The sequence below is a fragment of the Macaca mulatta genome, chromosome 7 (genome assembly GCF_049350105.2).
Source record: "Macaca mulatta isolate MMU2019108-1 chromosome 7, T2T-MMU8v2.0, whole genome shotgun sequence".
Classification (NCBI taxonomy): Eukaryota; Metazoa; Chordata; class Mammalia; order Primates; family Cercopithecidae; genus Macaca; species Macaca mulatta.
This window is the reverse complement of record NC_133412.1, coordinates 149,632,907-149,658,470: the sequence shown is the minus strand read 5'-3', so window position 1 is coordinate 149,658,470 and position 25,564 is coordinate 149,632,907. Positions and strand designations below refer to the sequence as shown.

Sequence of the window (25,564 nt, the reverse complement as noted above, 5' to 3'; positions counted from 1 at the left end):
ACGAGAGAGGTAATAGGCGAGAGGGTCTCAGGAGGAGGGAAGGAGGTAGGATTCAAAGCCCTAGAAGAGCTGAGCCTGGGGTAGGAGACATCTGTTCCAGCAGTGAGTGAGTTGCAAGAAATAGCTGCGGAATCAGTGAACGGAAGCAGCTGCGGACAGGGAAGAGAGTGCCTTGGTTTGGCAGCAGGAAGCTGAGGGAGTTCTAGTTTCTCAATAAAACAGGAGGCAGAGTCATTGCTGAGACAGACACCGGGTGACAGGGTCAAGGTTATTACAAAGGTTTTCATTACGGTGGAGTCAGTGTCACTTAGCCCTAAGTCCCAGAAGCAGCTGACTTTGCCAGCCACAGAAAGTGGCTCCGTCTCTCAGAGGCACTCCTATCGCCTAAATTCAGGAACCTGATGTATAAACTCAGGGATGCGGTCCAAAGAGAGCACAGATACAAGGAGAAATTGATCTGTCTGCCTGACCTGCAAATTCACTCCTTGCAGAAGACCTGCAGGGGAACTAGATCCTAACCAGAAAGATATTAATCAGATAAACGGAATGTTTAATCACATCAGGCTGTCCCTAGGCTAAGACTCCCCTTTCCTAGGAGTGGTGGCTTTGCCTAAGTATGTCTGTTTTTTTCTATGCCTCCAGGGCTGGCCAATCCTTGTTAATTGGCACTTTTTTTTTCTTTAGATATGCTAGTAAATGCAATCAGGTTGAGTTCTATCTCATCTGACTTGGAGCCATTCTGTTCCTTCAGGAAGGTGCCTTCATCTGTCTATGAGCTCATTTATTCTCAGTGAGTGTCGTCATACTCAGTGAGTGTCATCATAGCCCCCAGTGACCAAAAAAAAAAAAAAAAAAAAAAAAAAACCCTCCCTTTCATAGCATAGAACTGGGCAGGGCTGGAATAAACACTAACATGCACTACTGGGAGTTGATTATAGGTCTCTGAGAGCCAGGGGACTGAATCTGCCTAGTTCAATGCAGTGCAGAGGAGTGTTTCAGGTTTTGTGGATCAGGCCATCTCTATTGCAACTATTCAGCTCTGCTGTTGTAATGCTCAAGCAGCCACAGACAATATGCAAACAAATAGGTGTGGCTGTGTTCCAACAAAACTTGATTTATACAACCAAGGGTGGCCAGCTTGCAGGCTGTAGTTTGCCCATCTTCCCCCTCTTCCCTCCCACCACCATTGTACTACCAGCCAAGAACATGGTAAGGGCTCAATAAAGATGGGTGGGCTGGGCGCAGTGGCCCATGCATGTAATCCCAACACTTTGGGAGGCTGAGGTGGGTGGATCACTTGAGATCAAGAGTTGGAGACCAGCCTGGCCAACATGGCGAAACCCCGTCTCTACTGAAAATACAAAAATTAGCCAGGTGTGGTGGTACATGCCTGTAATCCCAGCTACCTTGGGAGGCTGTGGCAGGAGAATTGCTTGAGCCTGGGAGGCGGAGGTTGCAGTGAGCCAGGATTACTCCACTGAACTCCAGCCTGGGCAACAAAGTAAGACTGTCCAAAAAGAAAAAAAAAAAAAGATTGGTGGAGAAGGAATGACTCTGTCTTAGTCTTTTTCCCTGAATCTATCATGACATCCTTGTTTTTGCAAAATATCCCCCCATATTAGTACAACCATTGGATTGAGCAGAAGGAAGTGATCTAAACAAGAGGTAAAGCGTGAGGTAACATGACTAACATGATTTGCAGAGCTTTTCTTTCTTTCTTTCTTTTTCTTTTTCTTTTTTGAGACAGAGTTTCGCTCTTGTTGCCCAGGCTGGAGTGCAATGGCAAGATCTCACTGCAACCTCCACCTCCCTGGTTCAAGCAATTCTGTCTCAGCCTCTCGAGTAGCTGGGAATACAGGCATGCACCACCATGCCCAGCTAGAGACAGGGTTTCATCATATTGGCCACGCTGGTCCTGAACGCCTGACCTTAGGTAATCCACCTGCCTTGGCCTCCCAAAGTGCTGGGATTACAGGTGTGAGCCACAGTGCCGGGCCGCTTTTTTTTTGTTGGTTTTTTTGTTTGTTTGTTTGTTTGTTTTTGTTTTTAAAGAAACTCCAGCTCTGTTGCCCAAGCTGGAGTGTAGTAGCAGGATCATAGCTCACTGCAGCCTCCAAACTCCTGGGCTCAAGCAATCCTCCCACTTCAGCCTCCCAAGAAGCTGGGATTACAGGCACGAGCCACCATACCCAGCTAAGTTTTAAAAAATTTATTGTAGAGATGGGGTCTCGCTTTGTTACACAGGCTGGGCTGGGCTGGAACTCCTGGCTTCAAGGGATCCTCCTGCCTCAGCTCCCAAAGTGCTGCCATTACAGGCAGGAGCCACCACATCTGGCCCAATTTTCAGAGCTTTCCAAGAATTTACAGGCACTCGTGAATGGATCATTCCATGACTTAAGCCCTCTGTCCACATAATAGGACTTAAAAAAAAAAAATGGCCTGAATATTAGGTGCTTAGGAGACTGTCCTGGTTTGGAGAACAGTGCTACACCTGTAGACTCATGGGCACTAAGCAGTAGATTCCAGCTACTTGGGCCAGACGCAGCAGCTCCTCCCTCTAATCCTAAGCACTCTAAGGCTGGGGCAGGAGAATTGCTTGCAGCCAGGAGTTTGAGACCAGCCTGGGCAACAGAGCAAGGTCTCATCTCTACGAAAACAAAACAAAACAAAACAAAAAACACAACAGATTCCAGCTTCTTAGGGACAGAACCACGTCCCTTTCTCTCCTGTTCTGCCTCTGCACCTTACTCAGAGAGGGACTCAAAGAATGCTCACTGAGTTCTGAGTTTGTCTCTGTGGTTGTCCAATTCTAGGTCATTTTTCTCCTCTCTGTACTTTTCCCATTTTTCCAGATTTTCTACAGTTGCTACATTTAGAAACAACAAAATCTGAGTGGGCATGGTGGCTCATGCCTATAATCCCAGCACTTTAGGAGGCCGAGGCGGGAGGATCACTTGAGGTCAGGAGTTCAAGACCAGCCTGGCCAACATGATGAAATCCTGTCTCTACTAAAAATACAAAATTAGTTGGGCGTGGTGGTGCATGCTTGTAATTGGGAGCTTCTTGGGAGGTTGAGCTGGGAAGTGGAAGTTGCAGTGAGCCGAGATCACTGCACTTCAGCCTGGGCAACAGAGCGAGACTGTCTCAAAAAAAACAAGAACAAAACCTAAATCTTCGTTAGAACAAAACCAAAGAGTTAATAAAATAACCAGAGCAATCTGTCAGCCTTGAGTTTACTTTTCCCTGTCCTGAATATAAACCTCTTTCTGGTTACAAACTTGAAACTCTCCTTGTGGAAAGAGAAGAGGCTGCAGCAGTTCATTTCCAACTGCACAAATGCTGCTGTTTGTCTTTTGACTTCTACGAAGAGATCATTATCTTATTCACGGTAGCAAGTAATTAAGACTATTTACAAATCTTTCATTTGGACTCCTGACTTGCTGAGAACATTCGCAGACACCTGGGCAAGCATGCAATAGGATTTCTGAGTTTACACACATTCGCCTCTGCTTTCAAAAAATGTGATTCAAAACTCTCCAGCCCATCTAAGAACAACATGATGAGAAGAAAATGTGACTGCCTTCTAACAAGCAATTCTTCAAAAACTGACCTCAAAGAGTCTAAAATAATGGCAACCTCTCCAAGACCACCTTCCAATTTAGAAAGAAAAATGTTATCTTGGTAACTTCAACTGACTTAAACATTTTATGTTCCTCAAATATCTAATGATTTATATAAAAACCATCAGACTGGAGATTCTCATTCTTGGCTGAGGCAAGAGGCAGGTTCATCATGCAGTGTTTTTCAAATACGGAGATCCCAGGGCCTTCCCCCAGACTCAGACTCAGGGTGTATAAGGCGGGCAGAGATCAGGGTGCATTCATTTTTATATCCTGGAGGCCAGCACAGTGCCTGATACAGATGATGCTCAATAAATATTTGCTTGACAAAGATGGTAAAGGGGTCCTTCTGGGATAGTTAAGAAAACTGAGGTCTGGGGTTTCAGGAAGACTTGCTCTACTCTTCTGCATTGCTAGAATTTTTTTTTTTTTTTTTTTTTTTTAGACGGAGTCTCGCTCTGCCGCCCAGGCTGGACTGCAGTGGCCGGATCTCAGCTCACTGCAAGCTCCGCCTCCCGGGTTCACGCCATTCTCCTGCCTCAGCCTCCCGAGTAGCTGGGACTACAGGCGCCCGCCACCTCGCCCGGCTAGTTTTCTGTATTTTTTAGTAGAGACGGGGTTTCACCGTGTTAGCCAGGATGGTCTCGATCTCCTGACCTCGTGATCCGCCCGTCTCAGCCTCCCAAAGTGCTGGGATTACAGGCTTGAGCCACCACGCCCGGCCTGCATTGCTAGAATTTTTATCATGTTTATTTTTTTAAAACGGCTCATTTAAGAAATAAATCAATTTATGATCAGGCGTGGTGGCTCACGCCTGTAATCCCAGCACTTTGGGAGGCTGAGGCGGGTGGATCACTTGAGGTCAGGAGTTTGAGACCAGCCTAGCCAACATGGTGAAACCACATCTCTACTAAAAACACAAAAAATTAGCTGGGTGTTGTGGCTGGCACCTGCAATCCCAGCTACTTGGGAGGCTGAGGCAGGAGAATCGCTTGAACCCAGCAGGCAGAGGTTGCACTGAGCCGAGATCACGCCACTGCACTCCAGCCTGGGTGACAGAGTGAGACTCCATCTCAAAAAAAAAAAAAAAAAAAAAAAAAATTAAAAAGAAATATATAACTAAAATAGCTAAAATAATCTGAGTCCTGTTAGAGCAAAACAATTATTGTTTTATTTAAATATATGTAGATTACAAAAGCCTATTCTATAAGATAAATGTGTTGTTTTCATAATATGTCTTAAGTTATATTGTTAAAGTGAAAATAATAATTACAAACATTTGTTTGGCACTTACTAGGTGCTAGGCAATATTCTAAGTGCTTTATATATATTAACTCACATAAGCTTTTTAATAGCTCTATGAGGTATGAACAATATCTCACTTTTTATTTTTATTTTTAAAATTTTTATTTATTTATTTTTGAGACGGAATCTTGCTCTGTTGCCCAGGCTGGAGTGCAGTGGCACCATCTCGGTTCACTGCACCCTCTGCCTCCTGGGTTTAAGCGATTCTCCTGCCTCAGCCTCTCAAGCAGCTGGGATTACAGGCACCTGCCACCATGCCTGGCTAATTCTTGCATTTTCAGTAGAGACAGGATTTCACCACGTTGGCCAGGCTGGTCTGGAATTCCTGGCCTCAAGTGATCCACCCTCCTCAGCTTCCCAAAATGCTGGGATTACAGGTGTGAGCCACCACGCCCAGCTGATATCTCACTTTTTAGATGAAGTAACTGAAGCACAGAGAGAAACAAGCAGCATGCCCAAGGTGCAGCTGTAAGGGGAAGATGGAACTCTCTGACCAGAAGCTCTGGTGGTTAGCCAATGCACCACACCATCTCAACTCATATGTGGAACTGGAAACATATCCAATCCTAATGTCCTCAATTGGTTTCATAAATAGATTGCCATCTGAAGAAACTTAAACACATATATATTTGTTGAATAAACAGAATCATCCCGGGGAAGCTCAGCCTGCCTCTTCTAAAAGAGAAATGAATGGGGTGGGTACATTCTGGGGAGAGCCAGGCAGGGCCCTGAAAAGAGATCTGATGCAGGGGCAGGATGGGTGGTTCCTGGGTGTTCTCCAGTTTGGTCTGCAGTTTCTGTGCCAGTTGGATGGCACCAGCTCATCGCAATGACCTGCATGAGTAGGGATTTTGTGTATCCTATCACCAGCACCTACAGCCTGGCCTGGTGCTTAGCAGGTGCTCAGCAGATACTTGACTAAACTGAATGAAAGCGCTGTATCCAGGGCCTGATGCAATTAAGAATCACAGCTATCAGCAAGGCATGGTGGCTCAGGCCTGTAATCCCAGAACTTTTGGAGGCCAAAGTGGGCCCAAGTGGATCACTTGAGTCCAGGTGTTTGAGACCAGCCTTGGCAACATGGTGAGACACCATCTCTACTAAAAATAAAATGAACTGGGTGTGGTGGTGTGCACCAGTTGTCCCAGCAGTCTCTCTCTGCCATGAATTTGATAACAGCCTTGTTGGGGCAGGCCCACCATTCCCCCCAATTCACTTCGTGGTGACTTTACAGAGCAACCCACCAGGGTTCTTACACTCCTTTGTTAGACTGATTCACTCTAGTACCCACAGAAAGAGGCTGCCACCCCCATGGCCATTGGAATGTGACTCAGCTGATATGTAAATGTATTGAAAAAAAGCTTATGGGTGTGGTGGCAGCCACTGTAGTTCTAGCTACTTGAGAAGTTGAGGTGGTAGGATGGCTTGAGCCCAGGACTTCAATGCTGCAGTGTGCAATAAGCGTGCCTGTGAATAGCCACTGCACTCCAGCCTGGGCAATATAGCAAGACCCTCATCTCTCTTTTTGAGATGGAGTCTCACTCTGTTGCCCAGGCCGGAGTGCAGTGGCCCAATCTTGGCTCACTGCAACCTCTGCCTCCTGGGTTCAAGTGATTCTCCTGTCTCAGCTTTCCTGGTAGCTGAGATTACAGGCACTTGCCACCACACCCAGATGATTTTTTTTTTTTTTTTTTGTATCTTTAGTAGAGACAGAGTTTCACCATGTTGGCCAAGCTGGTCTTGAACTCCTGACCTCAAGGCCCACCTTGGTCTCCCAAAGTGCTGGGATTACAGACGTGAGCCAGTGTGCCTGGCCCAAGACTCTCATCAAAAGAGAAGAGAAGAGAAGAGAAGAGGGAGGAGAGAAGAGAAAAAGAAAAGAAAAGAAGATCTTAAAAGATAGGTCAAACTGGGATCCAGACACAATGAGTTACTGTCCTGATTCCAACAGGCCTGAGTCTTCTACAATGAGAAAATACTCACATATTATTTGTTTTTTTGTTTGTTTCTGAGACAGGGTCTTGCTCTGTCTTCCAGGCTGGAGGGCAGTGGTGCCATCACAGGTCACTGCAGCCTCAGACTCTTGGGTTCAAATGATCCTCCCTCCTCAACCCCCCAAGTAGCGAGGACTAGAGGTGTGTGCCACCATGCATTAATTAAAAAAAAAAAAAATTTAGTGTTGGGGTCTTACTGTCTTGCCCAGGCTGGTCTCAACTCCTGGCCTTGAGCTATCCTCTGGCCTTGGCCTCCCAGAGTGCTGGGATTACAGGCATGAGTCACGTCTGGCGTTTTACTTGTATAAGTAAGAAAGACAAAAACAAGGTGAGGGACTCTTCATATGTCCCACAAGTCTGGAATTGCAGGGCAAATTATGTTGTGTTTTTCCCCGGCACAAAATACACTTTTTGAGGGACACACATTTGACAGTGTACCCCACACCAGTGAGAAGCACCCAGGGTTTGGCATTCCTGTGGATTTTCTTTTGGTTTTCTGGGGCTCTGCATGGGGGAACTAAGGGGGTGGGGAACGCATGTCATCTCAACAACAGTCTTGCAGCTGTCCAGTCCCAGAACGAGAAGCCCTGAGCAAGGGAAAAGGCGCCCCACAGAAGTACTGCTCCAACAGCGCCCAGAACTGGCAGTTTCTGGGAATTCCTAGGGCTTCTGCTGGACCCGCAGGCAGGGCTGCCACCCCCCACCCCGCACCCAGGCTCCGCGAGGCCCACCACGCACCTTGGATGGTCCTCTTGAAGAAGGCTTTGCAAGCCTCACAGGAGGCGACGCCGTAGTGGTAGCCAGAGGCAATGTCCCCGCACACGAGGCACAGGCGCTTGGGGATGGCGTTGAGCATGTACTCGCACTTGATGGCCGAGTCTTCCATGATGCCGCTGGCACAGTCCTCGTAGCTCTTGCGGCATGGGGTGCCTCCCAGCCCGGCGCCTGCAAACATGGGTGGCGAGTCCAGACCGTTGGCGTGGGTGCCCAGGGCCAGGCCAAAGCCACCGCTGGCGTCGGACGAGCCACTGGGGCTGTGGTGGCTGAGGGCATCGATGCCCGAGGACGGGCTGGACGGCTCAGTCTTGATGAAGGAGCCGCAGCTGGAGCCCAGGTGCCTGTCATCTGAGGACATCCTATTCAGCAGCCTGTGGACACAAATCGGGAAGTCAGCCCCAGCAAGATGCTGCGGGTGTGGCGGGCGGGTCCCACCCCGCAGGTAGGGTGGTTGGGAAGGGCTCTATGCTAAGGCTTTGGTGAGATAAAACAATGGTGGAGAAGGTCAACTGGTCTCCACTCGGCACAGCCGGCAGCAAGTTTCGGTCATTACCTCCAGAACCTTCTGAGGCCTCAAAGAAACTTTATTTTGATCAATAAACTTCAGTGAACCAGGTGTGGTGGCTCACACCTGTAAATCCCAGCACTTTGGGAGGCTGAGGGGGGAGGATCATCGCTTGAAGCCAGGAGTTTGAAACCAGCCTGGGCAACATAGGGAGACCCCATCTGTTAAAAAAAAAAAAAAAAATTATCCTGGCATGATGATGTATGCCTGTAGTCCCAGCTACTCAGGAGCTGAGGAGGGAGGATTGCCCAGGAGTTTGAGGCTGCAGTGAGCTCTGATTGCACCCCTACATTCCAGCATGGGGGTGGTAGAGTAAGACCCTATCTCCAAAAAAAAAAAAAAAAAAAAAAAAAAAACCTTCAGATTAGGCACCCTAGTTCTTTGCAAAGTTCTGGTTTGAGGGTGACACAAGATGGAAACTATTCACCCAAAATGTTTGGCCAACCTTCCTGCACAGCAATAATACACAATGATTACAATGTTATTTATTTGAGATGGAGTCTCTCTCTGTTGCCCAGGCTGAAGTGCAATGGGCCAATCTCAGCTCACTGCAAGCTCCACCTCCCAGGTTCAAGCGATTGTCCCGCCTCAGCCTCCCAAGTAGCTGGATTACAGGCACCCACCATCATGCTCAGCTAATTTTTGTATTTTTAGTAGAGACAGAGTTTCACCATGTTGACCAGGCTGGTCTCGAACTCCTGACTTCAGGTGATCCACCCACCTTGGCCTCCCAAAGTGCTGGGATTACAGGTATGAGCCACCGCACCCGGCCAATGGCTGCAATTTAACAGTCCTGGCAGTCCAGCTTTGGCCCAGAGACTCTAAGTACAGTGGCTTGGAGCTTCCCTGGGACCCCTATCTTCACTAAGATCAGAACCAGAGGCAACAGGTCACTTGGCCAATTCAAGAAGGAATCTTGTGGCAAAGGTACCAGCCAGATTGGCTGCCCTCTGGGTTTTACAGCTGGTCCAGGCTTGGTATAAGAAGTCAAGTCTGGAAGGTGGCTTCCAAAACCCCCTATTTCATTTCCCTTCTTAGACCCCGAGCAGACCAGCTTCTTCCCAGCCTGCCTGTCCCCCAAGAGACACATCTCCAGTGGAAAGCTTGAGGGAGCATTCTAACCCCAACTCTGAGCATCCGCCAACTATTTCTACCCAGGAAGCCTCCCCGCCCACCCACAGAGTCCAGGTGAATTACCAGTGTGGCAAGATCACTGTGTGGGATAACAGAATGTTTCCTGTAAACCAAGCCCTTCTGCCCCAGCCACGCTGGTGGAGGAGAAGGTGGGCAAGCGTGTGCCCCTCCCACATACCAGCTCCCAGGATGAAGGGAGAGGACCTGTCCCTCTCCCAACATGGACAAGAAAGGCAGCTGAGCTCACACCTGAGGGATTAAGGTATGTGTTCAGGGACACCCAGCTGTGGGTCACATTCTAGCCAGGATTGAGTGTGAGGGCGGCCTGGGTGGTGTTGATCTGTCCCTGTCCTCGACAGGCTGCCTCACTCCCTGAGCCTCCTCTGTGGAGGTAGAGAGGAGGCTCCTGCTTATGCCTGGAGCAGGTGAAAGGAAAGAGGGAAAGATCTTGGAGAGGAGCAAAGGATAGGGAGGTCATAGGACAGCCTGCCAATGGAAAGACAACTTATGGGTGCCAGGGAGGATCTCTCCCTCTTATCACACCCACAGAGCCCACTCGCATCTTGCAACCCATGGCCGAACAGCAATGCCACAAAATGTGTCTGTGCAACCTTATGATGGGGAGAGGCCTCCACTGTCCCTGGTCTCACTAATGATTAATACAAATTAACTCCTCCTGGCTGGGCGTGGTGGCTCATGCCTGTCATCCCAGCACTTTGGGAGGCCGAGGTGGGTGGATCACTTGAGGTCAGGAGTTCGAGACCAGCCTGGCCAACATGGTGAAACCCCACCTCTACAAAAAATACAAAAATTATCTGTGCATGGGCTGGGCACAGTGGCTCACGCCTATAATCCCAGCACTTTGGGAGGCCGAGGCGGGCGGATCACAAGGTCAGGAAATCGAGACCATCCTGGCTAACACGGTGAAACTGGGTCTCTACTAAAAATACAAAAAGTTAGCTGTAGTCCCAACTACTTGGGAGGTTGAGGCAGGAGAATAGCGTGAACCCAGGAGGTGGAGCTTGCAGTGAGCCAAAATCGCATCACTGCACTCCAGCCTGGGCAACAGAGCGAGACTCCACCTCAAAAAAAAAAAAAAATTATCCGGGCATGGTGGCACCAGCCTGTAGTTTCAGCTACTCGGGAGGCTGAAGCACGAGAATCACTTGAACCCAAGAGGTGGAGGTTGCAATAAGCCGAGATCGGGCCACTGCACTCCAGTCTGGGCAACAGAGCAAGACTCTGTCTCAAAAGTTAATTAATTAATTAATTAACCCCTCCTGAGGGGCTGCCCTTGACTATGGCCGAAGTCAAGGAACTCACTTTCCCACAGACCAGAAGCTGGGAGCTATAGACACAAAGATAAAAGATAACTTGAGGCTCCTACTCTCCAGAATTTCAGAACTCCCAAAATGCAGTGTGTGAAGACAGAGACTCCTGGGTCTCCTCTGTTCCCCACGGAATGTCCCTGAGTCCTCGGAGACACCCTCCTATGAGCCCCAGTCCCCTGGCTGATAATCTCCTCCAGGCCCTTCTATATCTCTGTGATCATCTCCCTGGGCACTGCCATACAACTTCTTCCCAACCACCAGTGGAGTCCCCAGGAAAGACCATCAGCCTGGCAAGGCCATCATTTGCCTGGGCATCTGATGGGCAGGCAGGGGTGCACCTTGCTCCTCGGGCACCCTTCCGGGAGGCAGGCACAATAGAACTGACCACGCCCTAACTTTTAGTCCCCTCCTGCTCTCCTGATGGCCGCTTTAGGTTTTGCTTTTCACAGGAAGACCCTAGGGCACTGTGAAAAACCCTGCTGAGCAAGACAGCTCCCAGACCCCAGGGACCTTCAGCCCAAACCTTCCCCAGGCTGCAGAGGGCTCCAGAGATCTCCGGAGATACACTCGACATAAACAGTGATTACAGCAGTGGTGATGTAGTGAGCCAGTGCTCTATGTCCCCTGCTTCAGATCTGTGCCTTGATGGATAAGAGGCATTTGCCCCAAGGAAAGTAAATGGAAAGCTCCCAGCCCCTCCCAGGAGAGGGAAGCCCACAGTTTTCCCAGCTGCCTCCCCGCACCGTCTCATGGCTGGACAACCCTGAAGGACACCAGAGCAGGCAGCGGTTTGCTCCCCAAGGCTTGGTTTCCTCTTCTGCTCTCCTCCTTGATTCAGAAGGGTGCAAAGCATCCTGCAGTGTCGGGGCCCCACCTCCAGGCCCTCGATGGAGAACCCCCGGGCTGAGAGAGAAGTAAAGCAGATGCTGGCCTCTATCAGGGTTGGTGCAGAAAGCCCGCTATTAACTCTTTCAGGGTTGGTGCGGGAAACCCACTATTAATTTAGAGCCTGAATCCCAACTCGAGGGCGGGGTGGTCTAGTAATTTCAGTCCTCCAGCTTTCTCATTTCCATGACTTTTTTTTTTTTTTTTTTTTGATATGGAGTCTCACTGTGTCACCCAGCCTGGAGTGCAATGGTGCGTTCTTGGCTCACTGCAGCCTTCCTGGGTTCAAGCGATTCTCCTGCCTCAGCCTCCTGAGAAGCTGGGATTACAGGCGCCCGCCACCACAACCAGCTAATTTTTGTATTTTTAGTAGAGACGGAATTTCACAATGTTGGCCAGGCTGGTCTCGAACTCTTGATCTCAAGTGATCCACCCCCCTCAGCCTCCCAAAGTGCTGGGATTACAGGCGTGAGCCACCGCGCCCTGCCTCATTTCTGTAACTATTATTTTGGCCTCCTCAGCACGCCTTTTCCAGGAACTGTCAATGTGTATTTTGGGCACCTACTATGTGCCAAGTGCTAGCCAGATAATGGGAACAAGACAGGAACAGCTCACGATCTCAAGGCGCTCATATTTCCATAGGAACAACAGACACTAAACCAACATAAGTGCACAGAGCGCCAGAAAGGGCCATGCGGGTGCCCTGCTGATGGGGGCACTGCTGTGGTGCCTCTGGTCTTGCTTCATTCATTTGCTCATTCTTCATATTTTCAGACTATATGAAGATCCCTAGAAGGCCACAGCTTCTTTTCTGGGTTGAAATTCTTCCAGGCTCTTTCTTCTGCCTGTTTTCCTCACTCTCAGGGGCCGCCCGGCTGCCCCCTCAGAGGCTGGGCGGTGCTGGCGGCTGCCCATCATGCCCCAGCTGCACGCGAGACACCTTCTTCCGTGCCATCTTATTTAATCCTTACAGCCTGTCCGCTCTGCCCTCCTCTCCCCACCTTACAGAAGGAAAAGGCTGGCGCTTGGAGCCTGTCCCATTCGCTTGAGTCCTGGGAGAAGGAAAAGGCTGGAGCTCAGAGCCTGTCCCATTCACTCGAGTCCCGGGAGAAGCTGCGCTCCGAACCTGATTGCAGGTCCGTGTTCCTTGCTTCACGACACTGCCTCTCTGCTACCAGGCCTGGGCAAGAGCCGCTCCAGGCAAGGACCTCAGCTTTCCAACCCCCCAAAATGCAGACAATGTCTAATTGCCATCCAGAGTTCCAAACCCTAGAATCCTGTCACTGCTCTTTCTTTTTGTTTTTTTCTTTCTTTTATTTTCTTTGAGACGGAGTCTGGCTCTGTCGCCCAGGCTGGAGTGCAGGGGTGCGATCTCGGCTCACTGCAACCTCTGCCTCCTGGGTTGAAGCAATTTTCTTGCCTCAGCCTCCCGAGAGGCTGGGATTACAGGCGCGTGCCTCCACGCCTGGCTAGTTTTTGTATTCTGTTTTTTTAGTAGAGACAGGGGTTTGCCATGCTAGCCAGACTGGTTTTGAATTCCTGACCTCAAGTGATCTCCTGCCTTTACCTCCCAAAGTGCTGGGATTACAGGATGGGCCACCACCCCCAGCCTCACTGTTATTTCTTAACCTATAAAGTGTCAGAATAGAGAACTCTCTGGAAGCAGAAAGGGAGAGAGGCACAATGCTCTCTGGGCTACCTGGTTCCTGATGTACCAGAAAGGGGAAAGAAAGTTGCTGGAGAGGCCAGACCCTCTGGGAGACCTGCCCACTCCCTCCATCTGTCCTTAGCCCCCAGGACCTCATGTGTTCATTCATTCAAATGAAAAATTTAAAGGCAGGCCGGGTGCAGTGGCTCACGCCAGGCATGGTGGCACATGCCTGTAATCCCAGCCACTGGGGAGGCTGAGGTGGGCAAATTCCTTGAACACAGGAAGCAGAGGCTGCAATGAGCCAAGACTGTGCCACTGCACTCCAGCCTGGGTGACAGAGAGAGACTCCGTCTCAAAAAAATAAAAATAAAAAATGTAAAGGCAGGACAGAGGCAAAGAAGTCCAAGAAGACAGAGAAGATGTAACCAGAGGTGTGGGAAAAGGGAAAAACAGAGCATATCATGGAAACGGGATGAGCAGAGCCATCTAGAAGGGCCATGGGCAACAGATTCCATCCTATAAGGTCAGGTGAAGTGAGAAGCGGCAAGTATCCCCGCACTTAGCAGTCAGGAAGTGGCTGAGGACATTCACCAGAGCAGGGTTACCGCATGTTGGGGACAGAAGCCGCATTGCAATGGCTGGAAGTAGTGAATGCAGACAATTCTTTCAGGAAAATTGGCCATGAAGGGTAGAGGACTGGGCGGAGCAGGGGTGCCTTCATGAATACCTTCAGGCAGCACCAGCTACCTTGTCAACAAAGCATGCCCTCCTGGACTTAGGGCCTGTGGCGTGGAGAAGGAATGTTTTGTTATTATTGTCGGTATTAACTGTCAGCTTCTTTGATGAGAAGGAGGTGTGTTGAGAATGTAAGGAATTCAAGGTATTTAAAAATCAGGTATCCATACCTCCCAGTTGGCCCTGAGCAATCTTGCTCCTACTGCTGGCCCAGTGTCATTACCATCACCGTCCCCCCTTCTGTCCCTGAAGTAGATCACGAATCACATGGCTACCCTATATTAAATATTAGTGGTAAAGAGCAAAATCAACATTTAATGGCTGAAGACACAAAATCCATGTCAGCTTTTCTCAAACTGTACTTCAATCTTCACCAGAGGCAGCTGAGGGGCTTGGTGAACAGGTGGCTTCCTAGACCTGATCCCACTGACGTCATGTTTTGAAGAAGCATCTCTGCAGGCGGCGCCCAAGAAATCTGCAGGGAGGTTTGGTTTGGTTTTGGTGGTGCAGCTGTGATTCTTAAGGGTGTTGATTTTTCAGGGTGCGATTCTTAAGGGTGGGGTACCACTGGAAGAAGGGATGCCATCGTGAGAGGATCTTGTAACAGTTTGCAAGGAATCTGGCTGGGTGTGGTGGCTCATGCCTGTAATTCCAGCACTTTGGGAGGCCAAGGTGGGCAGATCACTTAAGGCCAGGGTTTAAAGACAGCCTGGCTAACATGGCAAAACCCCATCTCTACTACAAATACAAAAATTAGCTGGGTATGGTGGCACACACCTGTAGTCCTAGCTACCAAGAGGCTGAGGTGGGAGAATTGCTTGAACTTAGGAGTCAGAGGTTGCAGTGAGCTGAGATCGCACCACTGCACTCCAGCCTGGGAGACAGAGTAAGACTCCATTTCCAAAAAATAAATTAAAAAAAAAGTTTTCAAGGAATTTGGAGTGCAGTTAGAGAAATAGCTTATGCAGGCCAGGTGTGGTGGTTCACACCTGTAATCCCAGTACTTTGGGAGGCTAAGGCAGGCAGATCACTTGAGGTCAGGAGTTTGAGACCAGCCTGGCCAACATGGTGAAACCCCGTCTCTGCTAAAATACAAATTAACTGGGTGTGGTGGTGTGCACCTGTAATCCCACTACTCAGGAGGCTGAGGCAGGAGAATCACTTGAACCTGGGAGGCGGAGGTTGCAGTGATTGATTGAGTGCAGTGATTGTACCACTGCACTCCAGCTTGGGTGACAGGGTGAGACCTGGTCTCAAAAAAAAAAAAAAAAAAAAAGAGAAATAGTTTATTCAGTAACAGTGAGAGGGAACATTGGCTGTACAGATGGGAATTTTGTAGGTGGCAGAAGGGGGCACTGAGTGAGGCCCTCTTTACCCCCCAAGCCCACCCATACCACCTCCACTCAGCCTCTAGTGACTCTGTGAAGTAGGAGGGACAGGGAGTGAAGGCGAGGACCGGAGGGCAGGAGGACTAGGAGAAGGAGGAAAGTTTGCAATAGTAACTGTGGGACAAGGAGGGAGCAGAAATCTGGGACACAAAGGTCCTCCAGGCCCCTTAACTCGATGCAGGTGCGATGATGCAAGGGGGCCCCATCTCCAGCAGCTGAGACCTGGGTTTCCATCCTCGGCACTACTGACATCTGGGGCTGAGTGATTCCAAGTTGTGGGGCTGACCTGGCACTGCTGGATGCTCAGGAGCACCCCCGCCCTCTACCCACTCAATGCCCATAGCACCCTGCCCCCAAATATGTGAGCCAAAACCTACAGACATTGCCAAATGTCTCCCTGGGAGCAAAACTGCTGAGAACCACTGACTTAGAAGTATGAGGGAAGAGGGTGGACAAGGGAGGGATGTCAGAAAGGGCGGGATTGGGAGAAAATGGAGAGGCGGTGATGGTGGTCTCCAGGAGGCTGAGGCTGAGGTCCAGCAGGAGGAAGTAGCAAGAAAGCTGGAAGGTTGGGAGACAGCGTCTAGGCCTGAGACTGACACTTCAGATTTTAGAGGTGGTCGTGGGGTGGTGGCCGAGCCGGTGTCCAGGAGGAGTAGCTGCAGGACGAGGCAGGAGGCAGCTGACCCTTGTGTTCTGGGGAGGAGCAGGGAGTGTCAAGTCCATCATCTGTGGCTGGCTGGGACCCAGCTCCCCACTGGATCGATGACTATTGACTCATGGTGGGGAGGGAAGAGACGCCCATCTAAGCAGCCTTTGAAAGGGCAGTAGTCCGTGGTCGAAGCCCCTTGGGGCATCATTTTCCCTTTGATTCATCTCCTAACTGGAGCTTAGCAAGCACTGTCCTGGCCTCAATTTCACCCCCATCTGATTAAACGCGGCCTCCCTCGTGCCCCAACCCAGCTCTGCCCTGGGCCTTCTCAGTAGCCAGCGTGGGACCCTGTTCCCTGCACAGCTTGATCCCTGGGGACGCTGGGCTTGCTGGGGGGCCCTTCCTGCCTCGGCTGGACATTGCTTTGTGGGACCACAAAGCAGGTTGAAGATTTTCCTAATGCAGAGATCAGGGGAATCTCAAAAGTTCTGAATGAAACTCAAATTGCAGAACTATTTTCCCTTGACATCTAGAGGAAGACAGATTTCAGGGTATCAACAAGAGATCATCATCAGTGTTTTGTTTTGTTTTGTTTGAGATGGAGTCTTGCTCTGTCATCTAGGCTGAAATGCAGTAGCTCGATCTCAGCTCACTGCAACCTCCACCTCTCAGCTTTAAGTGATTCTCCTGCCTCAGCCTCCTGAGTAGCTGGAACTACAGGTGTGTGCTCCCACGCCTGGCTAATTTTTGTATTTTTAGTAAAGACGGGTTTCACTATGTTGGCCAGGCTGGTCTTGAACTCCTGACCTCAGGTGATCCACCCACCTCGGCCTCCCAAAGTGCTGGGATTACACGCATGAGCCATCATGCCCGGCCTCTCATGATTTTTTAAACTGGAATCTCAAGGATCTATCCCACACTAGGTGGCCTGCTGCTGGTCAGAGGGCAGCAGACAGAGGAATGGACTGGCCTGATAAGCACTTAACTTGCTTTCCTCTGTGGGGTAGAGTCTACCAACCACACCAAGAATCTGGGTCAGGCTGAAGGACGGCCCCCAGAGCCTCTTCCCTCCTGGGGCCATGCATTTAAGAGCTGGAACAAGCAGCTGGGCCACTTAATGGCTACAAGCCTGAATGCTGGTAGCAGATGTGTCAGTTCTATCCCCGATTGCTGTTGACTTTGAGTAACCAGGTCATCCTCTCTGGACCTCAGGGTCCTCATCTGTAAAATGGGCTCAATCACAGCCTGTCCTTCATAGAGTTGAGCAAGAAGCAATGAAGGCGAAATGCTTGGAACAGCGCAGTTGCGGAGCAAGCACTCGGTGGATGTTGCCTGAGGCCGTGATTCTTCTCAGAAAGTCCGGTGGGCAGGCCTGTGGTTAAGCCCAGCAAACCCCTTCCCTCATCCAAGCTCCTCAGACCTAGAATTGAGGATGATTCTGCAAGGAACTTGCCACAGACCAGGAGGGAAAGGGGCTGGCTGGGCAAATTACGAAGATAAACAAGCCTGACATGGGAATCCACTCCATAGAAGAAAAATGGTTTCTGAACACTTGAGAGATTCTTATGTACATTTCAATAATTAATTTGCTAACCAGGAGCCGTCAAGAGCTATCCATTAAAGCAGATCCTCAGACCCTCCAGCAAGGCTTTGTGTCACCAATCAGCCCCTCAGGCACCTGGAACTAATATAACTAAATTTCCTTTAAAATAGTATTAAAGAATGCAGAATGCCCCTAACAGGAGGGTAGGATGGGGAGGACCGTGTGGCTAGATGCAAATTACTGTCAAGGTTCCAGTTTTCCTGTAGAACATGGATTCATGGGCACTTATTACATGGGAGGGAGGGTAGGGAAGGAAGGAAGGAAGGAAGGAAGGAAGGAAGGAAGGAAGGAAGGAAGGAAGGAAGGAAGGAAGGAAGGAAGGAAGGGGCAAGTAGGCCAATGGCTAAGTGTTACTAACCAACGATAATGATGAATCCAGTTCTGTGCACTGAGATCCATTAATTACACACACACACACACACACACACATAACTTAAACTCGGATTTTTCATCAAACTGACCTTCCCTCTGAGTAGTCTGAACTGCCTATTTTGTTTTACTTTATTTTTATTTTTATTATTATTATTTTTTTGAGACAGAGTTTTGCGTGTGATCTCGACTCACCACAACCTCTGCCTCCCGGGTTCAAGCGATTCTCCTGTCTCAGCCTCCTGAGTAGCTGGGATTACAGGCATGTGCCACCACACCTGGATAATTTTGTATTTTAAGTAGCGACGGGGTTTCTCCCTGTTGGTCAGGCTGGTCTGGAGCTCCTGGCCTCCGGTGATCCATCCGTCTCAGCCTCCCAAAGTGCTGGGATTACAGGCATGAGCCACCACGCCCAGATTGAACTGCCTATTTTATTAATAGATGGTGATATTTTAATTGCTCCTGTGTGATTGAATCTTGGGTATGTGTATCTTTCAACTTTCAACAATAGGTAACATTTTTCTGGCCACACACTTCAGCACAGCTGGAGTCACTGAATCCTAAGTTCTCAGAGATTTTTCTGACTACCCTGGTGACTTTCAGATAATAGAACAGTCCTAAGAAACCAATGACATGCTCAAACTTATTAACTAGAATGCCAGGCTGCTGCGGGGGAGGCTGGGGTTGATGGGGCATTAGAGACACAGCGAGTGGTGACCTGTCCTGGAGGATGAGCTAACTTAGAAAGTAGCCCTCTGATACCCTCTATGTCCATGTTGCTAACACGGCCCCTTCTTTGTGACGGTTCCATTGTATTTGGCCTCCTCGGGAATGTTTTCCTAATGCTTGCTTTCTCTTTTTCCCCTTGGGGGCCCTGTGGGACCCAGAGCTGCAGAATGACCCAGGAGCATGGTGGTGGCTTCAGCGAGAGCTTGCCTCCCTCTGCACGCTCTGGAGCCCAGGCAAAAAATCTGTAATTAAGCATCTTGTCGTTAGAAAGATTAGTCAAAACCAGGCTGATCCCCGACAACTGATTGAAATCTCATTCCGCACAAATTACGGCATGGAAAATAATGATGGGTAATTAGTGCCTTTCAATCAGGGCTTTTTATCCATGATTTTCCAGGCTGCAGGCATCACAATGAGAAGAGAGAGGCTCTACCAAGGCAGAAAGAGACAACTGGAGGCAGAGTGGCTGCCCTGGGACAGCTGGGAGGTCCCAGTTCACTGGCTAAGCCCGGCACATGTGAGCTCAGGCTCACGGAGAGTGGCCGCTGCTGGCTTTTTGAAACTTCAGCCCTCACTTGGGTCCTCTCAGTCAAGTGTCCTTATGCAGGGCCCAGTGGTACCTGGTAGCTCTCACTTTAGTCCACCTAGCCTTGGCCAGCTCTGGGCTCTGACCACCACAAAGGGGTGTGTTTGAGGGAAGGACAACATCAAAAATTCAGAATATGCCCCCAAATACACCTCTAGTCTCCTTCTTTTCTGTAGCTATTGGAGCTCTGACATCTGTGAATTTAGCTTAACTTTTCTCAAATCTGTTTTTATTTTCACTCTATATCAAAACAGTGACATGGCATAAATATCCTACCTAATGGCCAGGCGTGGTGCTCACGCCTGTAATCCCATCGCTTTGGGAGGCCAAGGTGGGCAGATCATCTGAGGTCAGGAGTTTGAGACCAGCCTGACCAACATGGAAAAACCCCGTCTCTACGAAAAACACAAAAGTACAGGCGTGGTGGCGCATGCTTGTAATCCCGGCTACTCGAGAGACTGAGGCAGGGGAATCACTTGAACCTGGGAGGCCGAGGTTGTGGTGAGCCAAGATTGCGCCATTGCACTCCAGCCCGGGCAACAAGAGCAAAATTCTGTCTAAAAAAAACAAAAACAAAAACAAAACATATCTATGTCCCACCTACTGTCATTGAACACACTCAGTAGCCTCCAGATGGCTTTAGTCCTCACAATAGCCATGGCGCTGGGCCAGAGAGCTTTGTGGTTAGAGCTGGACTGCTTGGGTTTGAATCCTAGCTCTGCCCCTTATGAATGGGGTTATTTAACCTCTAGATGCCTCAGTTTTCTCATCTGTAAAATAGGGATGTGATTTATAATATTCATCTCACCGGGTGGTCTTGAGAATTAGTGAGTTAATGCAGAAAAGAGCTTAGAACAATGCCTGGCATACAGGAAGTACTTAATAAATATTAAGAGTTGTTTCTAGCATCCCTGTTTGGTAATGAGGAGACAGCTTCCATTTAGATTCTTTAAAATGTTCAATCCTAAATCAAGTAAGACCGTCTTACTCCCTCTCGCCTTCTATCGTTCATCCATCCATGCGTCTTCCCACCCACCCATTTCATTATGAATTTGCATGCCTGTTACTTCCACTGACACAGTCCCATTTTAGGCAAAGGGGCCCACATTCAGGCACTGCTAGAACTGACTGGCCAGCACTAGCCTCTCTCCTGAGAACTGCATCTGACCCCAACATACATTGCCTGTCTTTCTGTCTGTGCACACGCATGTACACACACACACACACACACACACACACACACACACACACAGCTCCTGCAGGAATTGCCATATTCTTAGAGACATCCTATATCTACCTTCCTGGCTCAGCTTATTGACCCAGGGTGGGCTCCTGATCCAAGCTGGGCCAGTGAGTCTCTGCCACTAGATTTTTGGTGTCAGGGCTGCCTCTCCAGGGACAGAGGCAGTAAGATGGACAGCTCAAGAGCTGAGCAAGGTCATCCTTCCCTCCCATGTGCAGTGAGAGAGAAGAATATCGAAGCTGGCAGCAGAGAGAAGCAACGATTGAGGCAGAGAGTCCTGGGAGCCCCAGTTGCTGTTGGCAATTGCTCCTATGCCCCTGCAGCATCTCTGCTCAGGTGAACGAGCATGGCCTGATTCCCTGATGCTATAGTCCACTCGAGGGGGCTTCTCGCATTTAACCAAAACAATAGCTCACACATTGTCTCTTTCATTCATTCACTCATTCAACTACTATTGTCTTAAAATTTTTTTTTTTTTTTTGTAGAGACAGAGTCTCCCCATGTTGCCCAGACTGGTCTTGAACTCCTGGGCTTAGGAAATCCTCCCACCTCAGCCTCCCAAATTGCTGGGATTACAGGTGTGAGCCAGCATGCCTGGCCTCAACTATTGTTCTTTGAATATCTACTGCATGCTTGACACTTTTGCAGCCCTGGGGATACAGGTGAGCAAGGTGATTGGGTCCCTGCCCTCAAGGAGAGACAATACCATAGTTCATTGACTCAGAGCTGTACCATTTTTTCACTTTTTACCATCTTGGCAATCAGAATTCACCGGAAATCTATGGCATGTCTTAGTTTAATTGAATTAGTGGTTCCAGAAATCATGGTGTCCCTTGCAATAGACGATGTCATAAATTCAATGACATATGATAAACAGTGTAGCTGAGACTGCCATGAGTTCAACAAAAGTTAATTCATTTTCTTGCTAGACACCAGGAGGACTACATTTCTAGTGTCACCCTGGCCATTGGCTATGGCCATGTGACTGGGTCTTGGCCAATGGGATGTGGGCAAAGTGATATAAGCCACTCCCTTATCGGGCCCATAAAAATCTCCCATAGACTCTTGCCCTCCTCCCCCACTCCACTCCCTCCCCTCCTCTCTCCAATTCCTCTCTCTTCCCCCATCTTCAGGCCAGGGGGTTCCAAGACCCTGGGGGAGAGCAGAGCCACAAATTAGCAGGAGCCCGGGTCCCTGAACACCTTGTGAAAGGTCACCTGCCAAACACCCTCACCTGTGGGCAAGACCAACTTCTGCCGTGTTAAGCAACTGAAACACTCGGCTTATGTGAAATAATGCCAAGTGTCATCCCCCCTAACGTGATAAGTAAACAGCCAAATGGTATCAATGCAGTTAGTGCTGAGTGCTATGAGAAACAGCAGGGAGGGCTGGCTGTGGTGGCTCACACGTGTAATCCCAGCCCTTTGGGAGGCTGAGGCTCCCAAAATTAGCTGGGCGTGGTGGTGGGCACGTGTAATCCCAGCTACTTGGGAGGCTGAGGCAGGAGAATCACTCGAACCCAGGTGGTGGAGGTTGCAGTGAGCTGAGGCAGAGGTTGCAGAGATCACACCACTGTACTCCAGCCCGGCCGACAGAGTGAGACTCTGTCTCAAAAAACAAACAAACAAAAAACCAGCAGGGAGGACACAGCATAGTGGGTCGGGGGAGTATCCAGAGAGAGCTGCCAGAGAGGGCTTCTCTGAGGCAGTGACATTTAAGCGGGGGCCTGAAGGAGAGAGGGAGGGTCCACACAGGGAAAGCTCTATGTTGGAGGGACAGCAGGGAAATCCGTTGCTGGAAGGGAGGAGGAGAGGGAGGAAGGCGGGGAGGAGGGAGGGGCAGGCAGAACCCCCACACAGCCAGGGGCACTCAGGCAGGCCAGGACAGAAGGGCATTCAGCCCACCCTCATCCAATGTTTGAGTCCCTGTCCCTGAATCCCAGACATGTGACCACCTGCCTTGTAAAGACCCTAGTGATAGAGATCACTAGTTCAGGAGGCAAATATTTACATCTTGCTCAGAATGCTAAAAAAATAATAAAAATAAAAATAAAAGGGTTTTTTTTTTGTGAAAAGTAAAAGTATTTCTTCCCTCTGAGTTTCCAGTTGCAGTTTATACAACCCCACCCCTCAGGACCTACAGAACAAGTCTAAGCCCTTCCATGAGACAGCCCTCCAGACTGCGGAAGGCAGCTCCTGCTCCCTGCGGATCCTCCCCTCTCCTCACCGGGGTCAACATCCCCTGCACTTCCAAGAAGAACCCGCCTGCTCTGTCTTCTCTTCTTAAAGAACAGCAGCAGGCCAGGCGCAGTGGCTCATACCTGTAATGGGATTTACAGGTGTGAGCCTCAGGGAGGCTGAGGCGGGAAGATCACTTGAGGTCAGGAGTTCGAGACCAGCACCACCAACATGGTGAAACCCCATCTCTACTAAAAATATAAAAACTAGCCGGGCGTGGTGGTACACGCCTGAAATCCCAGCTGCTTCAGAGGCAGAGGCAGGAGAATCACTTGAACCTGGGAGGTGGAGGTTGCAGTGAGCCGAGATTGCACCACTGCATTCCAGTCTGGGCAACAGAGTGACACTCCGTCTCAAACAAACAAACAAACAAACAAAAAGAGCATTAGAACTGAGCACAGTTCTCCAAGTGAATTGTGCACAGCACAGGGCAGAACATTACCGACACCTCCCTCATCCTGGACGCTATACTTCTGCTTATACAACCCAGGATGCAATCGGTGCTTGGCTCATGTTGCTGACCTCCACTCTGATCACACATCTGAGTCTCTTTTGTGTGTGTTGTGACTGGGCCGCACTGCTGCCCCCTGTGCATTCCCAAAGGACAGTGTGCAGACCCATACAACGAAGGGGACAAAACTTCTATCCACTCCCTGGTCATGGCCATGGCCCTTTCTACATGGCCGTGTGTATACCAGGACAGGATCAGGGTCTGAGAAAGGGGGTCAGCCAGTGCCCCACAAGCAGACCCCACATAGGAAGCTTAGGGCTCCCAGTAGCCATTCTTCCTCCTGACTCAATTTTTCAGTCTTTGTGCAAATGGGCAGCCTGGGCAGATGGCAAAGAGGTATCTTAACTCAGGTGGACAGATAGGGACTGGCCACTGCAGCCAACTGAGATCCCTGTTCTGATCTCTGTAATGACAAGAGTGCTCACATATGGAGGGCTTGCTCTCTATGCTCAGTTATTAAATCACTGATTTCTTGCAACAACTAGTTGAGGTACTATCATTTCCCCCATTTTGCAGATGTGCAAACTGAGGCCCAGAGGGGTTAAATATCTTGGCAGGGACCACACAGCCAGAAAGTGCTGTTGTGAGTTACATCACGAAGGGGAGTAAGTCACAACACTCCTCTGCTCAAGACACCAGGCGCTCTAGTGAAGCAGGAGTCCTTTCCACAGCTCAGAAGGCCTCTGGGTCTGCCCCCCAACGTCTGTCATGCTATCTCCTGCCCGCTCTCCCCTGAGGTCACTCCATCCCAGCCATACTGGCCTCCTGACTGGTTCTTGACTACACCAATCACTTTCCCTGCTCAGGGTCTTTGCTCCCCATGTATGATGGCAGAGGCTGTCTGTTTTCTTTCCTGCCCTACTCCAGTGTCTAGAATAGTAGTAGACACATAGAAGGTGCAGAATAAATATTTGTTGAATAAGTAAGGAGGGTTAGGTGGGATCTAAGGACCCCAGTCAAACAACCATTACCGTTTCCAGAGGCCTGCACTCCCTCAGGATGTGACAGTCACAGGCCTGAGACACACGACAGGATCAAGGTCTGAGAAAGGGAGTCCGCCAGCGCCCCAGGAGCAGAACCCACAGAGCCCCTGGGGTCCAGTGAAGCCCACGAAGGTTCCTAAAGGATCCACCTTGCCATCAGTTTTGATCGAATTCTGACCATCCTGGTTTAAAGAGTTTATGAAAGGATGATGCGGTGGCTCATGTCTGTAATCTCAACAATTTGGGAAGCCAAGGTGAGCAGATCACTTGAGGTCAAGAGTTCGAGACCAGCCTGGCCAACATGGTGAAACCTCGTCTCTACTAAAAATACAAAAACTAGCCAGGTGTGGTGGCGTCCACCTGTAATCCCAGCTACTCAGGAGGCTGATGCATGAGAATCACTTGAGCGTGGGAGGCGGAGGATGCAGTGAGCCGAGATTGTGCCACTGCACTCCAGCCTGGGTGAAAGAGAGAGACTCTGTCTCAAAACAAAACAAAACAAGTTTATGAAAGATGTGTGCATTTTTCTTACTTTCTGGTTTTGGTTGCTTTTTTGTACGTACCCCAAGCCACTTAATGTGTTGGCCGGCAACGTAGAGAGGCTAGAGTCTGAGAGCCAGTCATTGAGACATCTGCCTTCAAAATGCTAAAAACTAAATGTTAACACAAAATCAGTGTAATGTGTAAAGAAACTGTGGGAAGCGGGGCTGGAAAGGGGTTGCTTGACTTCAGAGCCAGAATCCCACTGTGTAAAGAAAAATGTTTCACCGCCCCCTGCCCTTGAGAGAGGGAACTGACAGGGCCTGGACATGAAGGCTCTGGGCCCAGCTCACCTGGGTCAGAATCCTGGCCTGTCACTGACTCGCTGTGCAACCATTGCCTGACCTCTCTAGGACTTGGTTTCCTCATCTGCAAAATGGGTAAGATAGACATATCTACCTCATAGAATTATTCTGAGGAGTAAATGACCCAATGATGTGAAGCATTGACGGCTCCTGTACATTGTAAGTGCTCGAAAATATGTGCTATTATCTCAGCTCTCTTGGGTACACGTCCTGGCAGCCACAGCAAGGGTGGTGCCTGCCCACATGGTTCTCAGTCATCTCCTCTGTAAACTGAGTATAAGAGGGAAATATCAGCCAGGCGCTGTGGCTCATGCCTGTAATTCCAGCACTTTGGGAGGCCGAGGCAGGCAGATCATGAGGTCAGGAGATTGAGACCATTGTGACCAACATGGTGGAACCCTGTCTCTACTAAAATGCAAAA

The 25,564-nt window shown here is 49.5% G+C and overlaps 1 protein-coding gene across 3 annotated transcripts in view; it reads right to left on the bottom strand.

Moving 5' to 3' along the window:
• Positions 1 to 25,564, bottom strand: part of ESRRB (estrogen related receptor beta) — a 190,271-nt gene that overhangs the window by 54,973 nt on the left and 109,734 nt on the right. For all 3 annotated transcript variants that reach the window (XM_015144175.3, XM_077941539.1, XM_077941540.1), the window contains exon 2: positions 7,658 to 8,067. In XM_015144175.3, the coding sequence (XP_014999661.1) occupies positions 7,658 to 8,067 (410 nt within the window). The remainder of the gene's footprint in view (positions 1 to 7,657; positions 8,068 to 25,564) is intronic.